Raw genomic sequence first — 17,570 nt, 5'->3', positions numbered from 1 at the left:
TACCTAGGAATTTATTTCATTCCTCAGTTATCATGAGAATATGCTATTAGTAGAAGAGCTCAGGAGGGGAACCAAGCTTTAAACAGATTGATATGAACTGCTCTGAAAATTGCAAGATATTCTTCCATATTTTCGATACCAAAATATTACCAATCCTAACATATGGATGTGAAATGTTGGCATATAACCAATACGATGTACAAGAAAAAATTCAGCTAATAGCTTGTAAGAGGTTTATACAACTGGCAGTCAAGACACCAAAGTATGCTGTCCTTGGTGTATATGGTTGCTTCCATATATTTCTTAACACTTTAACAAGAGGCATGAAATACTGGCTTAAAATAAACAGAATGCCTGACCACAGATATGTTAAAAATGTTACAAAATTTCACTTCTTTATGATACCATTGGAAAAGTAAACTGGGATACCCCGGTAGAAACACTTTATGTTCGATTGGATTTATGTATGGATGGATAAATCAAGGGATGCAAAACATAAACTTATTTTTCCATGAATTTAAACAAAGAATGAAAGATTTTTTCATATCAAATTTGATCAGTTCCATTAATACTACATCTAAACTACAAACTTAGACATTTGTGAAGCATAGATTTGAAGCTGAAGAGTATAGCAATTCAATACAAATAAAGACGTTGGGAGTAATCGTTGTGGTACACTCCCACTAGAAACAGAAATTGACAGGATGAACGGTATTGAGCGAAAAAACATTGTGTAAATTATTGTAAATTGGGAGATATAAAGGATGAATACCATTTTTTCGGGTTGCCGATCACACTCACACATTAGAAAACAACATATCGATGGGGGAACAATTTCACTAGATCAATTTGGTTGCCTAATGTCAGATAAGAATGAAAGTATTATTTGAAATGCTTCAATGTACATACATCATTCGATGAATTTGAGAACTTCTATGTTTTCCCTACACATGAATCAGTGTACCAATATATTACTACACAAATGAACATGCATATTTTACGCATGCGCACTTTGCTATTATACTGAACATGCATTCTTTGTTATAATAGGCCGTCGGTCTGAATATCAACTGAAATTATGCAAGTCTAATGCGAAAGTATAGGATTAGGTTGCAGACTTAATAATCTAGACCAATATTTAATTATCTTTAAATACTAATAAACTTTTCATGAATATCTCCCAGGTTCAACTCTAGCTTTAGTATTTGAAACAAAGCTACCAAGGTGCAAACACTCTACAAAATTTGAAATTGTTCAGTATTAGTGTTGAATGGAAACCCAAATCTCTGCACCATATGGCAACACATGATGAACTTTCCCATAAAAATATGAAGTAAAATATTTAGAGGTAAATTATGGAAATCAGAAATTTAGAATGATGGACATTATGATTCAGCCGGGGAATCAGTGTCTCTTTAAGCTACAAACAGTAATACCACACATTCAATGATAGAGAAGGTGTGAAATGGAACTCCATGATAATCAGTAATTCATGAAATTCCTTGAAATTACATGTATACATCAAATCCCTGCGACTCGGTGATTTCACGAAATAAATGATTCTTTTAGGGATCACGTGAAATCCCTGGTTACAGCATTTCCTACAACACATTTAGCTTATCAATGAAGTAAATACACTTTGTTTGACGTGTGACCAAGATTGATGTCTGTTGTGGCTATCAATAAACAACTCTTTGAAGATCCGTAAAGATCCAGGTTACAGCTGGTCTTCAGCTTCTGGCTACAAACCGGATCGGGTGGTCAGGTTCGCTGAGATGGGTGACACATGTCATCGTATGCCAAGATCGATGCTCATGCTGTTGATCACTGGATTCACTGATCCAGGGCTCTTATTCTCGAAACGTTCCTAGCCCTAAGAATTCGTAACTTTGATCGTAGCCAATGTGTTGAGAATCGGCTTAAGAAGTTCGTAAGACTACGAATGTTTCGAGAATAGCTATCCAGATCTCTTATTAACAGAACCCGTGAAGGTCCCGGGGTAGAATAGGCCTTCAGCAACCCATGCTTGCCATAAAAGGTGGCTATGCTTAAGAGGCGACTAACGGGATCGGGTGGTCAGACTAGCTGACTTGGTTGACACATGTCATCGGTTCCCCATTGCGCAGATCGATGGTCATGTTGTTGATCACTGGATTGTCTGGTCCAGACTCGATTATTTACAGACCGTCGCCATATAGCTGGAATATTGCTAAGTGCGACGTAAAACTAAACTCAGTCACTCACTCTTATTAACAGAACGCCGCTATATAGCCTGAATATTACTTTGAACTTCGTTAAACATCAGACCAACCTACCAACTCTTTGCTGTTTACTATCCACTTTTAATGTCTTCCCAGCATCGGAGGTATTCCATGCCACCAACCAGGCAATGCAAGTGATCACGGAAAACACGTGTATCAGATTTTACGACGTCGACACCCAAAGTTCCCAATACAGTGTTAACCATTCCAGCTACCTCCTCTTCGTCAAGCCAAGTGGGTGAGTGACTTCATATATCTTTCACGATATTTTTCATACTACATGGTTCAAATATAAGGTCTATTGTTTGGTTTGGTTGAAGGGATAATGTGACCCCTGGTAAGGTCAGTGCTGGTAGCAGATGTGCTATAGTCCCTATGGTCGATAGTAAGGCGATTTTTCAGGAGAGCTTAGATACAGTCTGGCTTCAGTTAGGTGAACTATGTGTATGTTAGAACGTATGTTAGAACGAGATGTAACAAGTCGTAGTGTAATAAACATGGCGGACTCCGAAGATATATTGTTCTGTGAATATTCAAATAAGTTAACAACAAGTAACACTTGTGGATGGGATGCGAGTATAGGGGTGTTATTGTGGCTGGAGAAAGGGTCTTGGTGGGTTTCTGGGCTAACTCCAAGCCACGAACCATGAAAGGGTCTGCTGTCACTGACGCAATTTTATCTATTCAGTTGCTGGTCCTACATTGGCCGAGCCATAAATGGGGAACAGCCGATCTCTCCGTGCGACAAACAGGTAATGTGTGAGTAAATGAGACGAATTCCATCTCATCAAGCAAACTAAAACCGTTGAAGATCCAGGTTAAAATACTGGCTTTCAGGAACCCATGCTTGTCTAAAGAGGCGACAAACGAAACAGGATGGTCAGGCTCGCTGACTAGGTTGATAAATGTCATCGGTTCCAAGTTGCGCAAATCGATGCTCATGCTGTTGATCACTGGGTTGTCTGTAAGAGTATATACAAACAGTTGGCATTGGCGGAGCAAGGTTTTAGGGGGATCGGCGTGTGTGACAGTTGGTCGAGAGTTCAGAGTTCAGCACGGAGAGTGTTTCGATGGGTATTCGAGTTTAGTAGCTGGACTCTTCGGGGGTTCTAGAGGACTCGATTATTTACATATAGCTGGAATACTGCTGAGTGCGGCGTAAAACTAAACTACTCTAAACATACTCTTTACAAAACGTATGGGAACTTCATTCTTTATTTATGTTTGAAAAATATGGGAGATATATTCAAGTCAATCAGTACTGATATGATCATAATGATCTAGGGAGTGTGCATCACTACTTGCACTTCCTTACGTGACGTGACATTTGCATGTGTTTTGCATGTGTGATTTTTCATTTTGAAAAATAAACCGGCTAAAAGCATACACAACTGTGCGCTGCAAGATGATAGTGAACATTAATGGTCTACAGTGATGAAAAGTTAGTCAACACTCATTCTTGCGTCATTGAAAATTGAAAGTTTGAGTTTAGGGGGGGTTTTTTGTTATGTTTCTTTAATAGTTTTTTTGTTTTTTGTTGTTGTTTTTTTTGGTTTTTTCTTTTGCTTGTTTTCGTTTTGTTTTTGTTTGCTTTGTTTTTTGGGGGGTTTTTTGGGTTTTTTCGTTTGTTTTTTTTTTCGTAAATTATATAATGATGAGAGAAAGACTGATTTGCGTGGACGTACCGAAGCGAGGTCATAGAGCTAAATCCTTATCTTATATTATTATACGAACCAAAACATAGATTGCAAAGTCATAATGCAGGTCCAAATGAATCGCTGTTTTAGAAAACCGCCCTACATGAGATTCTGCACGCTTTGGGTCTTTACCACGAACAGAGTCATCAAGACAGAGATAACTACATTCAAATCAAGTACAAGAACGTCATTAAAGGTAAATGTTGTTTTTGTGAATGCATTTGATTATCTAAGGTAAATGTTGTTTTTGTGAATGCATTTGAGTATCTAAGGTAAATGTTTTTGTGAATGCATTTGATTATCTAAGGTAAATGACGTTTTATTGTAAGCATTTGACCGTCAAATGTATAGTTGATCTTAGTGTATGCATTTGATCAGCAGAAAATACTGTTCTTGCGTGTGCAATTGATTATTAATTGTAAATATTGTTTTATAACAAGGGTTTCATCCTCAACTGTATTTTAACTCCCAGTGTATGCATTTGAGGATCAGCGGCAAATACTGTTTTAGTTTATTTGATCATCAAACGAATAAAACTCTTAGTGCATTTGATCCTCATTGATTAAGTGCTTGCATTTTATTATCAAAGTTGGTAGATACCAACATGGGGTGCATGTATTTCATTTGCAAAAGGTGGTAGTGTTTGACAGTTTCAAGACAATATTGCAGAAAAATATAAGGACATGTCAAATAAATAAATAAATAAATGGGACCAAAAACAAAGGCATAAATACAAATAACCTTAAGCCATCACTTTTTGCAGCTTTGTGTCCCATATTGTTGTGTACATTTGTTGTATAGATCAGTTAAATCATACACTTTATGCACACGGTAACGAGGACGCAACCGCTGCTTAAATGCTTGTCTTTCGTTTCTAACACAGGAAAGGAGGTGAACTTCAAGAAGGCTTCTACAAACAACGTTGTTCATGGCGTATATTCAGCTGACTCCATAATGCACTACAGCTCCTATGTACGTGTGTGCGTGATTGCGTCTGCGTGTGCGTATCTGTTCCAGGGTGAGCGCCTGAGTGTTAGTGGTGTGCGTACGTATATGCATGCGTGTCTGCGAGTGTGTGTGCTTGTGCGTGAAGAGAAAATGCTCGCAAACCTTTCGAAAGACTGATAGTGCGGATAGATACAGAAGCATTTAAAAGGATTGATAGTAACCGTTTCCATTGTCAATGAGCTCGTAAGGGTCAATGCCTATGTCCAAGGTATTGTGTTAATTTATTAAAGAAATGCTGCAACTTTGGCCTCAGGTCTCAAAACTAAAACGTCGATTAGCTTTCGTGAAACATTAGATCTCTGGATCCAAAATGGTTACATCGATCCTTGAATGTCTTGAATAGGTACAATTCTCATTTCAATAAGGTCATGTTCTACTCTCAGAGCGGGTCGTCGAATGGCTTCCGGACCATCGTTCCCATACTGAATTACCTGTCCTTCGGATCCAGCGATGTGTTCTGGAACAGCCTAAACGAAGTAAACACGCTGTACAAGTGTACAGGTAGATATTTGATTTAGCTTTATTCACACTGACAATATTTATCCAGAAACAAGTTGACACATATTCAGGAATGCTCGTAATATTAACGCACCGATGGTGTTAATAACTACCAACAACACTGTTGCATTTAAGAAACCTATTCTCTTGTTTCAAATGTAATGTTCTGGAGGGCGTTCCCATACATGCAAATTGGGGTCATTTGTGAGGTCGTGGCTCATCTAATAATTCTCAAGCAGTAAAACTTCAACAGTTTGGGAACGCAGTCGATGTTCACCTGCCAACGTCCACACTCACCTTTTGCTGATTGTTGTAAAGATATAAATTTTATAATTAAATTCATTTCAAGCCAACTGCGACCTTTGGTGCAGCCACGGCGGATTCCCAATCTTTCGCCACACAAACTGCCAGTGTCACTGTATTGATGGACTGGATCCCCTCTCACGGTGTGAAAACTTCCTTCCCACCGGTAAGCTATGAACAAAGCGTCACAGGACTCGTAGGTCACACCACTTTACGACACCGTAGGACTTCCGGTGACAAAAGACATTTCAAGACAGTAAGGAACCGATAATCCTTGCAGGAATAACAAATTTCAGATCGAACCATATCCAGATTAGCCGGTTGTTACGACTGACAACAGCTGTGACAGCCAAGCATGGCTGTACACTCCGTCCAGTTTAATAATGTTCAGTTTGAAACCAGAACCTTTCAAAGCTAATTCAAGAGGTGTGGCTACACTCTTTAACAATAATATTGATATTATTCTACATAGAACATTAGAAGATGAGAATGGAAACTATATAATTGCGGATGTAACCATAGAAGAAAAAAGATTGACACTTACTAATATATATGGACCTAATATTGATGATCCAGGCTTCTATGCAAACGTATTTGAAAATCTTTGCAAATCTGATAATGAATCCTTCGCTATTGTTGGAGATTGGAATTTAGTTATTGATCCTTCAATGAATCTAGAAAATTGTAAAAAAATTAACAATCCTAAGACCCGAAATGTAATTTTAGATACGACTGAAACACTTGATATTGTAGATGTTTGGAGAGAGCTGAACAAGGACTTAGGAAAATATACATGGTGGAAAAAAACCCTAGACAACAGGCAAGACTGGACTTCTTATTATCACGAGATGTATTTAACCTTGCACTTGATGCTGATCTCTTATCTGGATATAAAACAGATCACTCAGCTGTTAGCTTCATTTTCTCAAACACTATAAATCAGCAAAGAGGGCGGGGTTATTGGAAATTTAACACTTCTTTACTTTTGCATCCTGAATATGCAGATTTAGTTAGATCAATCCCGAAAGAAACAATTCAGGAATACTCAGATACTGATATCAAGGTGAAAAATATACATAATTCAGTGTTTAAACTTATGGTTCATGACAGTCTATTTCTGGAAACATTTTTGAAGAAAGTTAGAGGAAAATCAATTTCTTTTTCATCTTTTCTTAAAAAGAAAGCAACGGATAAGGCCAAAGAATTAGACGTTACAATTAAAGATTATGAAGATATAATTAGAAAGGATTTTCAGAATGTAGATGAAACCTTGCTTTCAGAACTTGCAAAAGTGAAATCAGAACTACAGCAGCTAAAAGAAAATGAAATGAAAGGAACCCAACTCAGAAACAGAATCTTAGGGTATGGAGAAGGAGAAAAAACAACAAAATATTTCTGCCATTTAGAAAATGTCAGTAAATCAATAAATAAAATTATTACTGATAATGGTGAAGAAATTACTGACATTGATTCAATCGTAAATGAACTTAAATAATTGCATAGAAAACTGTAATCAGATAATAAATATGAAATAGACTCTCATCTTGAAAAGGTGATACCCACAACACTGATTGACCAACTGAGAGACAAATTAGAAAAAGACATTGATATGAATGAAATATCACTGGCTGTAAAAAAGCATGAAGAATAACAAAAGCCCTGGTATAGATGGATTTCCGATAGATTTCTTTAAGTACTTTTGGAAAGATCTTAAGATTTGGACTTATAGATTTATCAAAGTTGTTACTAGAAGAAATGAGATGTGACTTACTATGAAGACAGGAATTATCACCTGCATACCAAAGGGTAATAAAAACAGAAACCAGTTAAATAACTGGAGACCAATTTCCTTATTAAATGCTTTGTATAAAACAATAAGTGCCTCTACTCTAACCGACTGAAAATTACCTTAAACTCTCTAATACGTGTTAACCAGACTGGATTCATACCAGGCAGAACACTGAGTGAAAACACAAGATTACTGTATTATTTTATGTTCGAAACTAAGAAACGAGATATACCAGGTTTATTGATTCTAACTGATTTTGAAAAGGCTTTCGACAGTTTGTAAGGATTTTATCAACTCGGTCTTATTAAAATTTGGTTTTGGTCCTGGGATTACACGCTGGATCAATTTGTTAACTTATGATACAACCTCATATGTTATACAGAATGGACACCTCTCTCATTTCTTCCCTAATGAGCGAGGTTGCAGGCAAGGTGATCTGCTATCACCATATTTGTTTCTGTTTGTAGCTGAAATCATTTGATTTATGATACGACAATATAACAGAATAAAGGGAGGGAGTTTTAGGGAGTTTAGTTTTACTCTCAGCAAAATGCCAGCTATATGGCGGCGGTCTGTAAATAATCGGGTCTGGACCAGACAATTTAGTGATCAACAACATTAGCATCGATCTGCGCATTTGGGAACCGATGACATGTGCCAACCAAGACAGCAAGCCTGACCACCCGATCCCGTTAGTCGCCTCTTACGACAAGCATAGTCGCCGTCTATGGCAAGCATGGGTTGCTGAAGGTCTATTCTACCCCGGGACCTTCACGGGTATAGAATAAAGGGTATTGTAATGGATGAGCAAGAATATAAATTAGGCCAGTATGCTGATGATACAGAATTATTCTTGGATGATTCGGAGGATAGTCTATACAATATGTCAGGGTTAAGAATAAATACAGATAAGACGAAGGCAATCTGGATTGGCTCCAAAGCTGGAAGCAGAGATATACTTGTGAAGACTTGAATATAGAATGGCAAAGAAAAGAATTTGAAGTTTTAGGAATTAGATTTACTTCTGACTTAAACGATCTATGGGTTATCAACACAAGAAAAAGACTAGAAGATACTAATAGATTACTAGGGTCATGACGAAAAAGAAAACTGACATTTCTTGGCAAAATTACTGTTATTAAAACATTAGCTCTTTCAAAGCTGGTACATATCTTTAATACTTTACCTAACCCACCAGTTGAATTTACTACTTCCCTTGAAAGAATATTTTAAAGATTTGTCTGGGATAACATAATTGACAAAATCAAACGGAGCGTTTTGAAAGAAAAGATTATAAAGAAGGGGGTTACGTATGATTGATATCAAAACCTTTGCTAACGCCATGAAATTTTCCATTTAAGGATATACTAAAATGTGGCGTTACTTTCATAATGTTGTTAAAATCGAAAATCCGTTTTTGACAGATTGAAAGCATGAAATAGCTATTGTATTAAAAACACTATTGAAGATAACAACATAAATGAAATATTATCCCAACCAATATGGCTTTAAAAACCCAAACCGCTTTATCAGACACTGGGCCAACAAAGGAATTTTAACTATTAAGGACTTGTATGATGAGGTCTAGTTTCGTATGGAGATTTGAGAAATATATATGGGATAAAGGGTACATATTTAGATCTTGACTATATTCTATATATTTTACTAGAATCATGGAAAAGGACCTTAAAAGGCTACAAAGATAGGTATACAAATAACCTTAATATAAACTCTCTACAAAGGGGTTTCATGATTTCAACTAAAGGTTCAAGAACGTTTTATGATAAATTGCTTTCTGATGGTGTTTTACCACATAGTTCCCATAAATGGGAAAGTATATTCAAAGACATTGATTTTGAATGGCCCGTGATCTTTAGTCTATTTAAGAAAAATGTAAAAGATGTTAAACTTTTAGATTTTCAATATAAATTTTTGCATGGAATTACTTTTCAGGATGAAATTGGCTGACAATTTCAAATGTACTTTCTGTAACGAAGCGGATGAAAACATTTGTCATATATATTTGGAATGTGAGGAAACCAAGAAATTTTGGAATGAACTTCAAATTTGGATTAATAAAAGAAATACAGGCACTGCAACTGACAAAATTTCAGGTTTGGTTTCGTACTCTAAATGTTAATCCATTACTTCATCACACGATACTTTCTGCTGAAATATACATGTATATTTGCACCCTGAAAAAATAATACCCATCTTAGAAAACTTTATAATGATTTTAGAAGGTGTGTTCATGGTGGAAAAAATTATTTCCAAAAGAAACAATGTTTTCGATAAATTCTAAAAAATGGTTTCCTCTATTCCCACTATTTGATTTAGAGTGACCAATGTTTACTGCTGAACTATTATGTGCAATGTACCTATACACCTACATTTATATTTAATGTTTCCACATTGTAGTACATGTATCAATACCCTCGAACCTTGATGGGAACAATAAAAAAAATTGGAACCAGAACCGAAATAGTACCGGAAGTAAGCTGGGCCCTGCCTCGCATATCGCAAGCTGGCATGTAGGGTATGCTGGGTGCAGTGTCCCTTGGCAACATGTCTTAGTGCCTATTGGGGAGCTTCATCACAGTGCCACTGGGTATGTTGAATGGTGCCTGTTGGGGAGGTTCATCACAGTGTTTGTAGGTATGTTGAATAGTGCCTGTCTGGGAGGTTCATCACAGTGTTTGTAGGTATGTTGAATAGTGCCTGTCTGGGAGGTTCATCACAGTGTCTGTGGGTATGTTGAATAGTGCCTGTCTGGGAGGTTCATCACAGTGTCTGTAGGTATGTTGAATGGTGCCTGTCTGGGAGGTTCATCACAGTGTCTGTGAGTATGTTGAATAGTGCCAACTGGGGAGGTTCATCACGGTGCCACTGGATATGTTGATTAGTGTCTGTTTGGGAAAGTTCATCACAGTGGCTGTGGGCATGTTGAATAGTGCCTGTTGGGAATGTTCATCACAGTGTCTGTGGGTATGTTGAATAGTGCCTCCTGGGGACTCACAGCACCTGTGAGTATGTTGAACAGTGCCCGTTGATGAGGTTCAAAACGGTGTCACTGGGTATTTGGAATAGTGCCAGTTGGGAAGGTTCATCACAGTGGCTGTGGGTATGTTTAATAGTGCCTGTTGGAGACCTTTATCACGTCACTTGTGGGTATGTTGAATAGTGCCTGTTGAGGAGGTTCATCACAGTGCCACTGGATATGTCGATTAGTGCCTGTTGGGAATGTTGCCGTTATAATATAATGTCATGCAAAATAGCAGGATGCGTTATGTTGTCATTAACAATCCTGTATTTTCTATACGTCTCCACAGTACACGGAGTTTTTGTGGATCTAACCCTGGCAAGTCAGGAGGCTGATTTCCAACTCACGAATAACCCGCAAGTGGGCGCAACGTATCAGTGGATCGTCAGGGTATGTTCACTTTCTCGGTGGAATTAGTAAGTGAGTGAGTGATTGAGTGAGTGAGTGGGTAGGTGGGCAGTTGAGTGGGTGAGTGGGTGCGCGGGTGGTTGAGTTCGTGAGAGGGCTTAGGAAGGGTGTGTGGAACTGAGTGAGTGAATGGGTGAGTGGCTGGGTTTATGAGAGGATGGGAAATAAGTGAGTGAGTGTGTGGATGGGCGGGTGAGATCGTGAAAGGGCTTAGGGTGAAAGAATGTATGTGGGGATGGGGAGGGGTGAGTGAGTGAGTGAATGAGTGTGTAAGTGAGTGACAGCGGTTATGACTGCACCATTGACGTAGCATTAATCTGCAACAATATGGGTCACACCAAGATTGCACATCACCATACCACACAACAATGTCCATTCACGTTACACAACATGTTTACGTTGATCACCTACAGAGCCCGCCAGGTTCCCAGATTGTACTAGACTTCCTAGACCTGGAGGTGGCAGGAACCCGAGAATCCTGCACATCTACTCTCAGCCTCAATCCTGGCCACCCTACAGCTTCCGGCAAAGTGTAAGTCACACCCGAATGTTTTGTTATTATGTTTGTTGTTAAACACTGCACTAAGGATTCCTTCTGTATGGTCTGTCTACAGTCGAGTCTGAACCAGACAATCCACTGATCCGCATCATGAGCATCGATATGTTCATTTTAGGAGGGCCAATAATAGATATATCGTTCACTTTGCGATACAGGCAACAAAATGTTCATGCACGTTCACTTTGGTAAACTTGTCGACTCCTAATTCCAAGATCTCCGCCATTTATATTACACTATCTTCGTTTCAGTTCCTAAAAACATATTATTTTTGCATTCGGGATTCGATGACAAGCATCAAAGAGCATAGCCACCCGATCCCATAAGTCGCCTTGTACGAAGATCCTTTCTAAACAGGATCTTCACGGGTTCTATATAATAAGTAATCGCGTTTCCTGTTAGACCCTCAACGTTTACATCTTTCATACAATTCACAAGAAGACGGTCTTGTCAATCCAGAGATCCTAATTAGGTCAGTGTAATATTCTAATCAAAACCAGCGGATCCTGGCCATCATATACAACCACAGCTTAGAATAGATATCTTACAAGGGCCCGATTTCTGGAAACAAACTTAAGTTTTAACTCAAATCTCAAACTGAATTTGACAATTTGAAACAGCTGAATTTTTCTCTCAAATGCATTTTTTTAGACTAAAATGTCCAAACAACTAAAGAAATCTGTCCACAAAATTCAGATTGTCTACTATGTTTGAGCTGGATACCAGTTTCCTTTCATTCTGGAAAATGCATGTTCCTGCATTTTGTCACATTTGAGCAAAAACTTCAACTTGAGTAAAAAAACTCCGACTTAAGTTTGTTTCGAGAAGGTTTCGGGGCAAGGTCTGTTGGCATCTTGAGATTACGTCATCAAAACTTTAGGATTTTCACCTAGACATTATGGAGAGATGGTCCTGTGTAGCAGTAACGTGACCATATCGTGTGATGATGTGCATCCTCAAATACACATTATGTTCCTTACATACATGCCTTTCTTACCTCCTTTCAGCCTATGCGGCTCTGGGTATGAGAAAACCGTAATATCAGAGGGTAACTTCACTATCTTGACGTTGAAAGTTAACTCACCTGGAGACAGGCTCTGGTCGTCGGCGAAACTTCTTCTGGGTAAGATCTGTTCTGCTGTTTGTTCTGCAATACGCTAATAAATATTAAAGATATGTTCTTTGGTCAATTGGCTGGTTGTTTAACTCACCTATCCTGAACAGCGAAAAAAACGCAACTCTCATGGAACTAAACGGGTATGTTTATGCCTTCTATTTAGACACTTGACGAAAAGTCAGAGTTGTGTATCTTTTGCTTTTCAGTACATATTCCAGCTATGTGGAGGCAGACTGTAAATAATCGAGTCTTGACCAGACACTGCCCATATTTATACGGGCGTGTGTGTTTTTACTGGCTTATTCTTTCTGTTCACAAATGAATAAGAGTAACCGTTTGGTGCATAAGCTACTGTATTGATAATTCTTCAAGTTGTCTTTGATTTTGTTTTGTATAGCGGAGAACTACTGTTACAATGTTGAAGACAAAGGCGCCACCTACAACGGTGAGGTGAATATAGCGGAAGACAACTCTGTCTGTCTTGAATGGAGTAATACCACGGATTGTGACTTCAGTCCCTTTAGCTTGAGGTAAAAAGCGAGATGAACTGAACAGTCTAAATGATACAATATATACACAAAGAACTTAGTTAAGCACTCTTGTATTCTTGCAATGATAGGTTTTCAAAACGGACAAAAACCTTCTCCTCGTGACCACTATGAAAAACATAGGTTTTTTGTGATCATTTGCCTCATGAAACACGACAAAATGATTGGAATCCAAGTTGATGTTATGATGGTTAATTACTGAGTTTCATACCAAATCATGTCCGTGCAACAGTTGCCTTGAATGTTTACTGTTGAATTCAGTGTTGAATGAGAACATTTAAAATGTCGTTTTGCGTGTCCTACACGATTGTCAAAATCCATGGTAACATCCATGCGACTGTATGGCAGCCAACATTCTCCTCCTCATACCCCTTATAAGTCTCCTCAACCTGTGAAAGGTCGGCTTAAGCCATTCTACGTGTCAATTCTTCCAACTGGGCCAAGTTGTGCACAGGAATCGTACAGAACTAATGATATGAGACTGAGATAATAGAGATGACAGAGATTTTCCAAATTCTTTCTTGTGACTGATCTTTTTTGTGACAGTGATCTTTTTCTTCTGTGACAGTGATCATTTTTCTTTGCTACAGTGATCTCTTTTCTTTGTGACACTGATCTTGTGACAGTGATCTTTTGACTTTGCTACAGTGATCTTTTTTTCTTTGCTACAGTGATCTCTTTTCTTTGTGACACTGATCTTGTGACAGTGATCTTTTTACTTTGCTACAGTGATCTTTTTTCTTTGCTACAGTGATCTCTTTTCTTTGTGACAATGATCTTGTGACAGTGATCTTTTTACTTTGCTACAGTGATCTTTTTTCTTTACTACAGTGATCTCTTTTCTTTGTGACACTGCTTTTGTGACAGTGACTTTTTTTCTTTGTGACAGCGACCTGGCTGCTGATTATTCTGGGAACGCCTGCCGAAACCCCGGGGGTGTTCGAGCCCGACCCTGGTGTTACACCAGGAAAAGCTTAACAGGCTGTGACATTAAATACTGCGACGCATGTAACTTCGGTACGTCCTGATAGAACAAAGTTGAAGTCGTAGGCTTCATTCGAGGGTACTACGGTCTGATGTACGCTATTTTGTAGCAGCGTTGCTGGGTCGGGCAACACAGTTACAAAATGGCGGACATCAGACCGTATGACCCGAGGGCGAACTGTACAATGTATTTATCTCACTGCCATGTTAAACGTGAAAAACGTATAATTTTGTTTTACTTTGAAGAACGATAAGGTCGCTTCCAGCTATATGACATGAAAACCAAATGTTGTCTGCCTCTCGACTGGATTCATAAAATCAGGGATACCCACAAGCGTAAAACAACTTTTAAAATTGTGAATCATGTTGGAGTTGAACATGCTAACGATGCAGTGTTAAAATAGATAAATAGATAAAGTAAAGCAGTAAAATATATGTGTACATAGCGAACACCAAACCAGCTAATCGAACGGTTTCCGAACTCCGTGCACTGCATGCGTCATATGATTGTCGGTGATATAACTTCTCATTATTTTACTAATCCGAAATGCTTGGAGTGAACTCCAAACCAGCTAATCGAACGGTTTCCGGGCTCCGTGCACTGACTCATTGACGTCATATGATTGTCGGTGATATAACTTCTCCTCATTATTTTACTAATCCGAAATGCTTGGAGTGAACTCCAAACCAGCTAATCGAACGGTTTTCGAACTCCGTGCACTGCGTATGTCATATAATGACGTCATATGATTGTCGGTGATATAACTTCTCCTCATTATTTTACTAATCCGAAATGCTTGGAGTGAACTCCAAACCAGTTAATCGAACGGTTTTCGAACTCCGTGCACTGCGTATGTCATATAATGACGTCATATGATTGTTAGCGATATAACTTCTTATTATTTTAATAATCTGAAATACTTGTTTTAACACAAGGAACATGTTGTCTGCAGGGCGAGTCTTCGACAGCTATGACGACTGCCATGATCGCATGGCTGAGGACCCTCAGTATTGCTCCACTCCCATTGCTAAAACCAGGTGTCGTCTGACGTGCAATATTCCACCCATAGCAGTCACAAGCGCTGGTAAGACCATAGGACGACATGATACATCCTCCATATCTCCAGGGTATACGTTCCAATAAGTCTCCACTATACCCTGAATGCATCTACGGGTCGGCCCGAAAATTGTATTACCTCCCTTTGCTGGCTCCAGCTAAGGTGCCGTTACAACTGAACTTGCCAGAGTCAACAAAGATAGCGGTCGCAGTGCGACTTACATTTTGGGGAAATCATAGGCAAATCGACTGGTCCGAAAATTAAAACAAAATACATGCAAGAAATCCTTCTGCCTCTTCAGAGAGCCTATGCACTACTCGTGTTGCTAAGTTTAATCGGTTAGATAATTTAAAAAGCGAAAATGAGTTGAGACTGGTTCGCTCAAGTTCCAGGCGTATACACTTGATTGGATAAAAGCCAGCCAAGGGAGATAATACATTTATCGGGCTTAGCCGTAGATGCAGCCAGACTATAATGGAGATCATCGGAAATATAGTCTGGCAGAAAATGTTTCGGGACGGTGTTTGGTAACTTTACTTTAAAACTATAAGTGCTATCTGTTTCCAATTTGGTATGAGGCTTTATAATTCTTCTACCATTGAGGTTTTTAATTGACGTAATTTATAACTCGATAATAAGAAAGTTGTCTATAAAAGATATCATTATTTCAAGTCACAACAATACCTCACATATCACGGGTGTTGAGCTACTTATCGGACCAGCGACACGGTCATGAAAAGAGGCAGGTCACATTAGGCCTCATTAGGCCTCCATAGCATGTATCGCAATAACCAACCTCGATCATATCTTGAAGCCTCAATTTCACAAATTTACGACAATATCCTTGTCCATATTACATATATTGTGGCATATAGACTCACATTAGCTTCCATTGATGCAATGAAAGGCTGCATTATGAAAGAATGAAACAATGTATTATCCTTTACGACTTAACCATAATAAAAGCTTCGAGGCGAACAGCTTCCAAACTGAGAACGCTTAGCTTACGGAATGTAAACAGTGGCTCCGTACATCGAAAACTGTCGGTGTTGTAGGTATTTGCAAAATTGTTTCAGTCAAGTTGCGCGTGTGTTTAGCGCCATACATTAGCCTCATTTTGTCTAGGGCAATGAATAACGTTCGGCCAGTAGAGGGCTCAAGAGTCGATGTAATAAACGTTGCATCAATTCATTCAAACCTTTTAATGCAATATTGTAATTAAATGCGTAACTGGTAATGCTTTATACATTAGCTTCCTTGGGGACTGATAGTTAGTATGTCTGAGCGATATACATCATTTAGTATCAGAGAAGGTGCAGGTTATCCATCTCACTGTCTCTTTTTTCAGCGTCCTGTGCGCCGCCGAATCCCATAGCCGGAAGTAGCATAATTGAAGGCCTCGCAAGCTCTTATCGGACCGGAAGTAGAGTGACCTATAAGTGTGACAGCAGTGACATAACCAAGCCCAGATACTGCCTTTCTACTGGCCAGTGGTCAGCTCTTAACAGAGTCTGTAGCGGTAAGATGTGGTTTTAGCGAATAAGGACTTAATTATATGCTTTGTGTGTCATACTGCTTTTCTTTACCCCACTGGAATTCTTCTTGCCACGCAACCGACGGGGGGAATCAGCTGCGTAGATCGATGATCACGCTCTGATCACTGGATTGTCTGGCACAGACCCGATTATTTCCAGACCGCCGCCACATAGCTAAGATTTGCAAATTCCGGAGTAAAGAGGACTTACTCACTGGCTCGTCTGCTCTGTGTTTACGTAAGGTTTTTTGTCCCCTGCTTACAAAGGGTGATGTTTCTATCTATTTTGTACTTGCTAATGGTTAGCCTGTCCCTTATCTAATCAAGGTGTTCTGTTCCGCACTTACACGGTGTTTTCTGCAGGGTTCGTCTCTTCCAACCTACACTTGGTTTCCGTTCCTTCGTCATAAGGGGAGTTCCTTTCCTTCATTATGCCGAATTTACGCGTCTTTACGCCTGGCTGTGTAACCCAGTGGTTAAAGCGTTCGCTCGTCACGTCGAAGGCTCGGGTTCGATTCCCCACATTGGTATAGTGTCTGACGCCCGCTCAAGGTGTACCCCTAGTTGCTGGAATATTGCTAAAGCTTCGAAAAAACATATTCACTCATTCATCTGTCAATGTTCTGTTCCAGGCCGACTGGAGGACACTTACCATAACTGTGCTGATCTCTCCGTGGATGCGAACTACTGCCAGACAGAGGATGGAAAAAGAAACTGTGCCCTTACCTGCTATTTAGGTGTGTAGAACTAACGGTACATCAAGACGTCA

The 17,570-nt window shown here is 39.0% G+C and overlaps 1 protein-coding gene across 1 annotated transcript in view; it reads left to right on the top strand.

Moving 5' to 3' along the window:
* LOC137266137 (uncharacterized) overlaps window positions 1-17,570 on the top strand; it is a 50,503-nt gene that overhangs the window by 14,463 nt on the left and 18,470 nt on the right. The window contains exons 5-18 of the mRNA XM_067801627.1: window positions 2,358-2,499; window positions 2,950-3,013; window positions 4,049-4,154; window positions 4,842-4,930; window positions 5,350-5,467; window positions 5,814-5,933; window positions 10,886-10,986; window positions 11,418-11,536; window positions 12,568-12,683; window positions 13,075-13,207; window positions 14,115-14,242; window positions 15,163-15,294; window positions 16,616-16,786; window positions 17,434-17,538. Of these exons, the coding sequence (XP_067657728.1) occupies window positions 2,358-2,499; window positions 2,950-3,013; window positions 4,049-4,154; window positions 4,842-4,930; window positions 5,350-5,467; window positions 5,814-5,933; window positions 10,886-10,986; window positions 11,418-11,536; window positions 12,568-12,683; window positions 13,075-13,207; window positions 14,115-14,242; window positions 15,163-15,294; window positions 16,616-16,786; window positions 17,434-17,538 (1,644 nt within the window). The remainder of the gene's footprint in view (window positions 1-2,357; window positions 2,500-2,949; window positions 3,014-4,048; window positions 4,155-4,841; window positions 4,931-5,349; window positions 5,468-5,813; window positions 5,934-10,885; window positions 10,987-11,417; window positions 11,537-12,567; window positions 12,684-13,074; window positions 13,208-14,114; window positions 14,243-15,162; window positions 15,295-16,615; window positions 16,787-17,433; window positions 17,539-17,570) is intronic.

Source organism: Haliotis asinina, chromosome 15, assembly GCF_037392515.1.
Source record: "Haliotis asinina isolate JCU_RB_2024 chromosome 15, JCU_Hal_asi_v2, whole genome shotgun sequence".
Classification (NCBI taxonomy): Eukaryota; Metazoa; Mollusca; class Gastropoda; order Lepetellida; family Haliotidae; genus Haliotis; species Haliotis asinina.
This window is presented reverse-complemented; position numbering and strand designations above follow the sequence as displayed.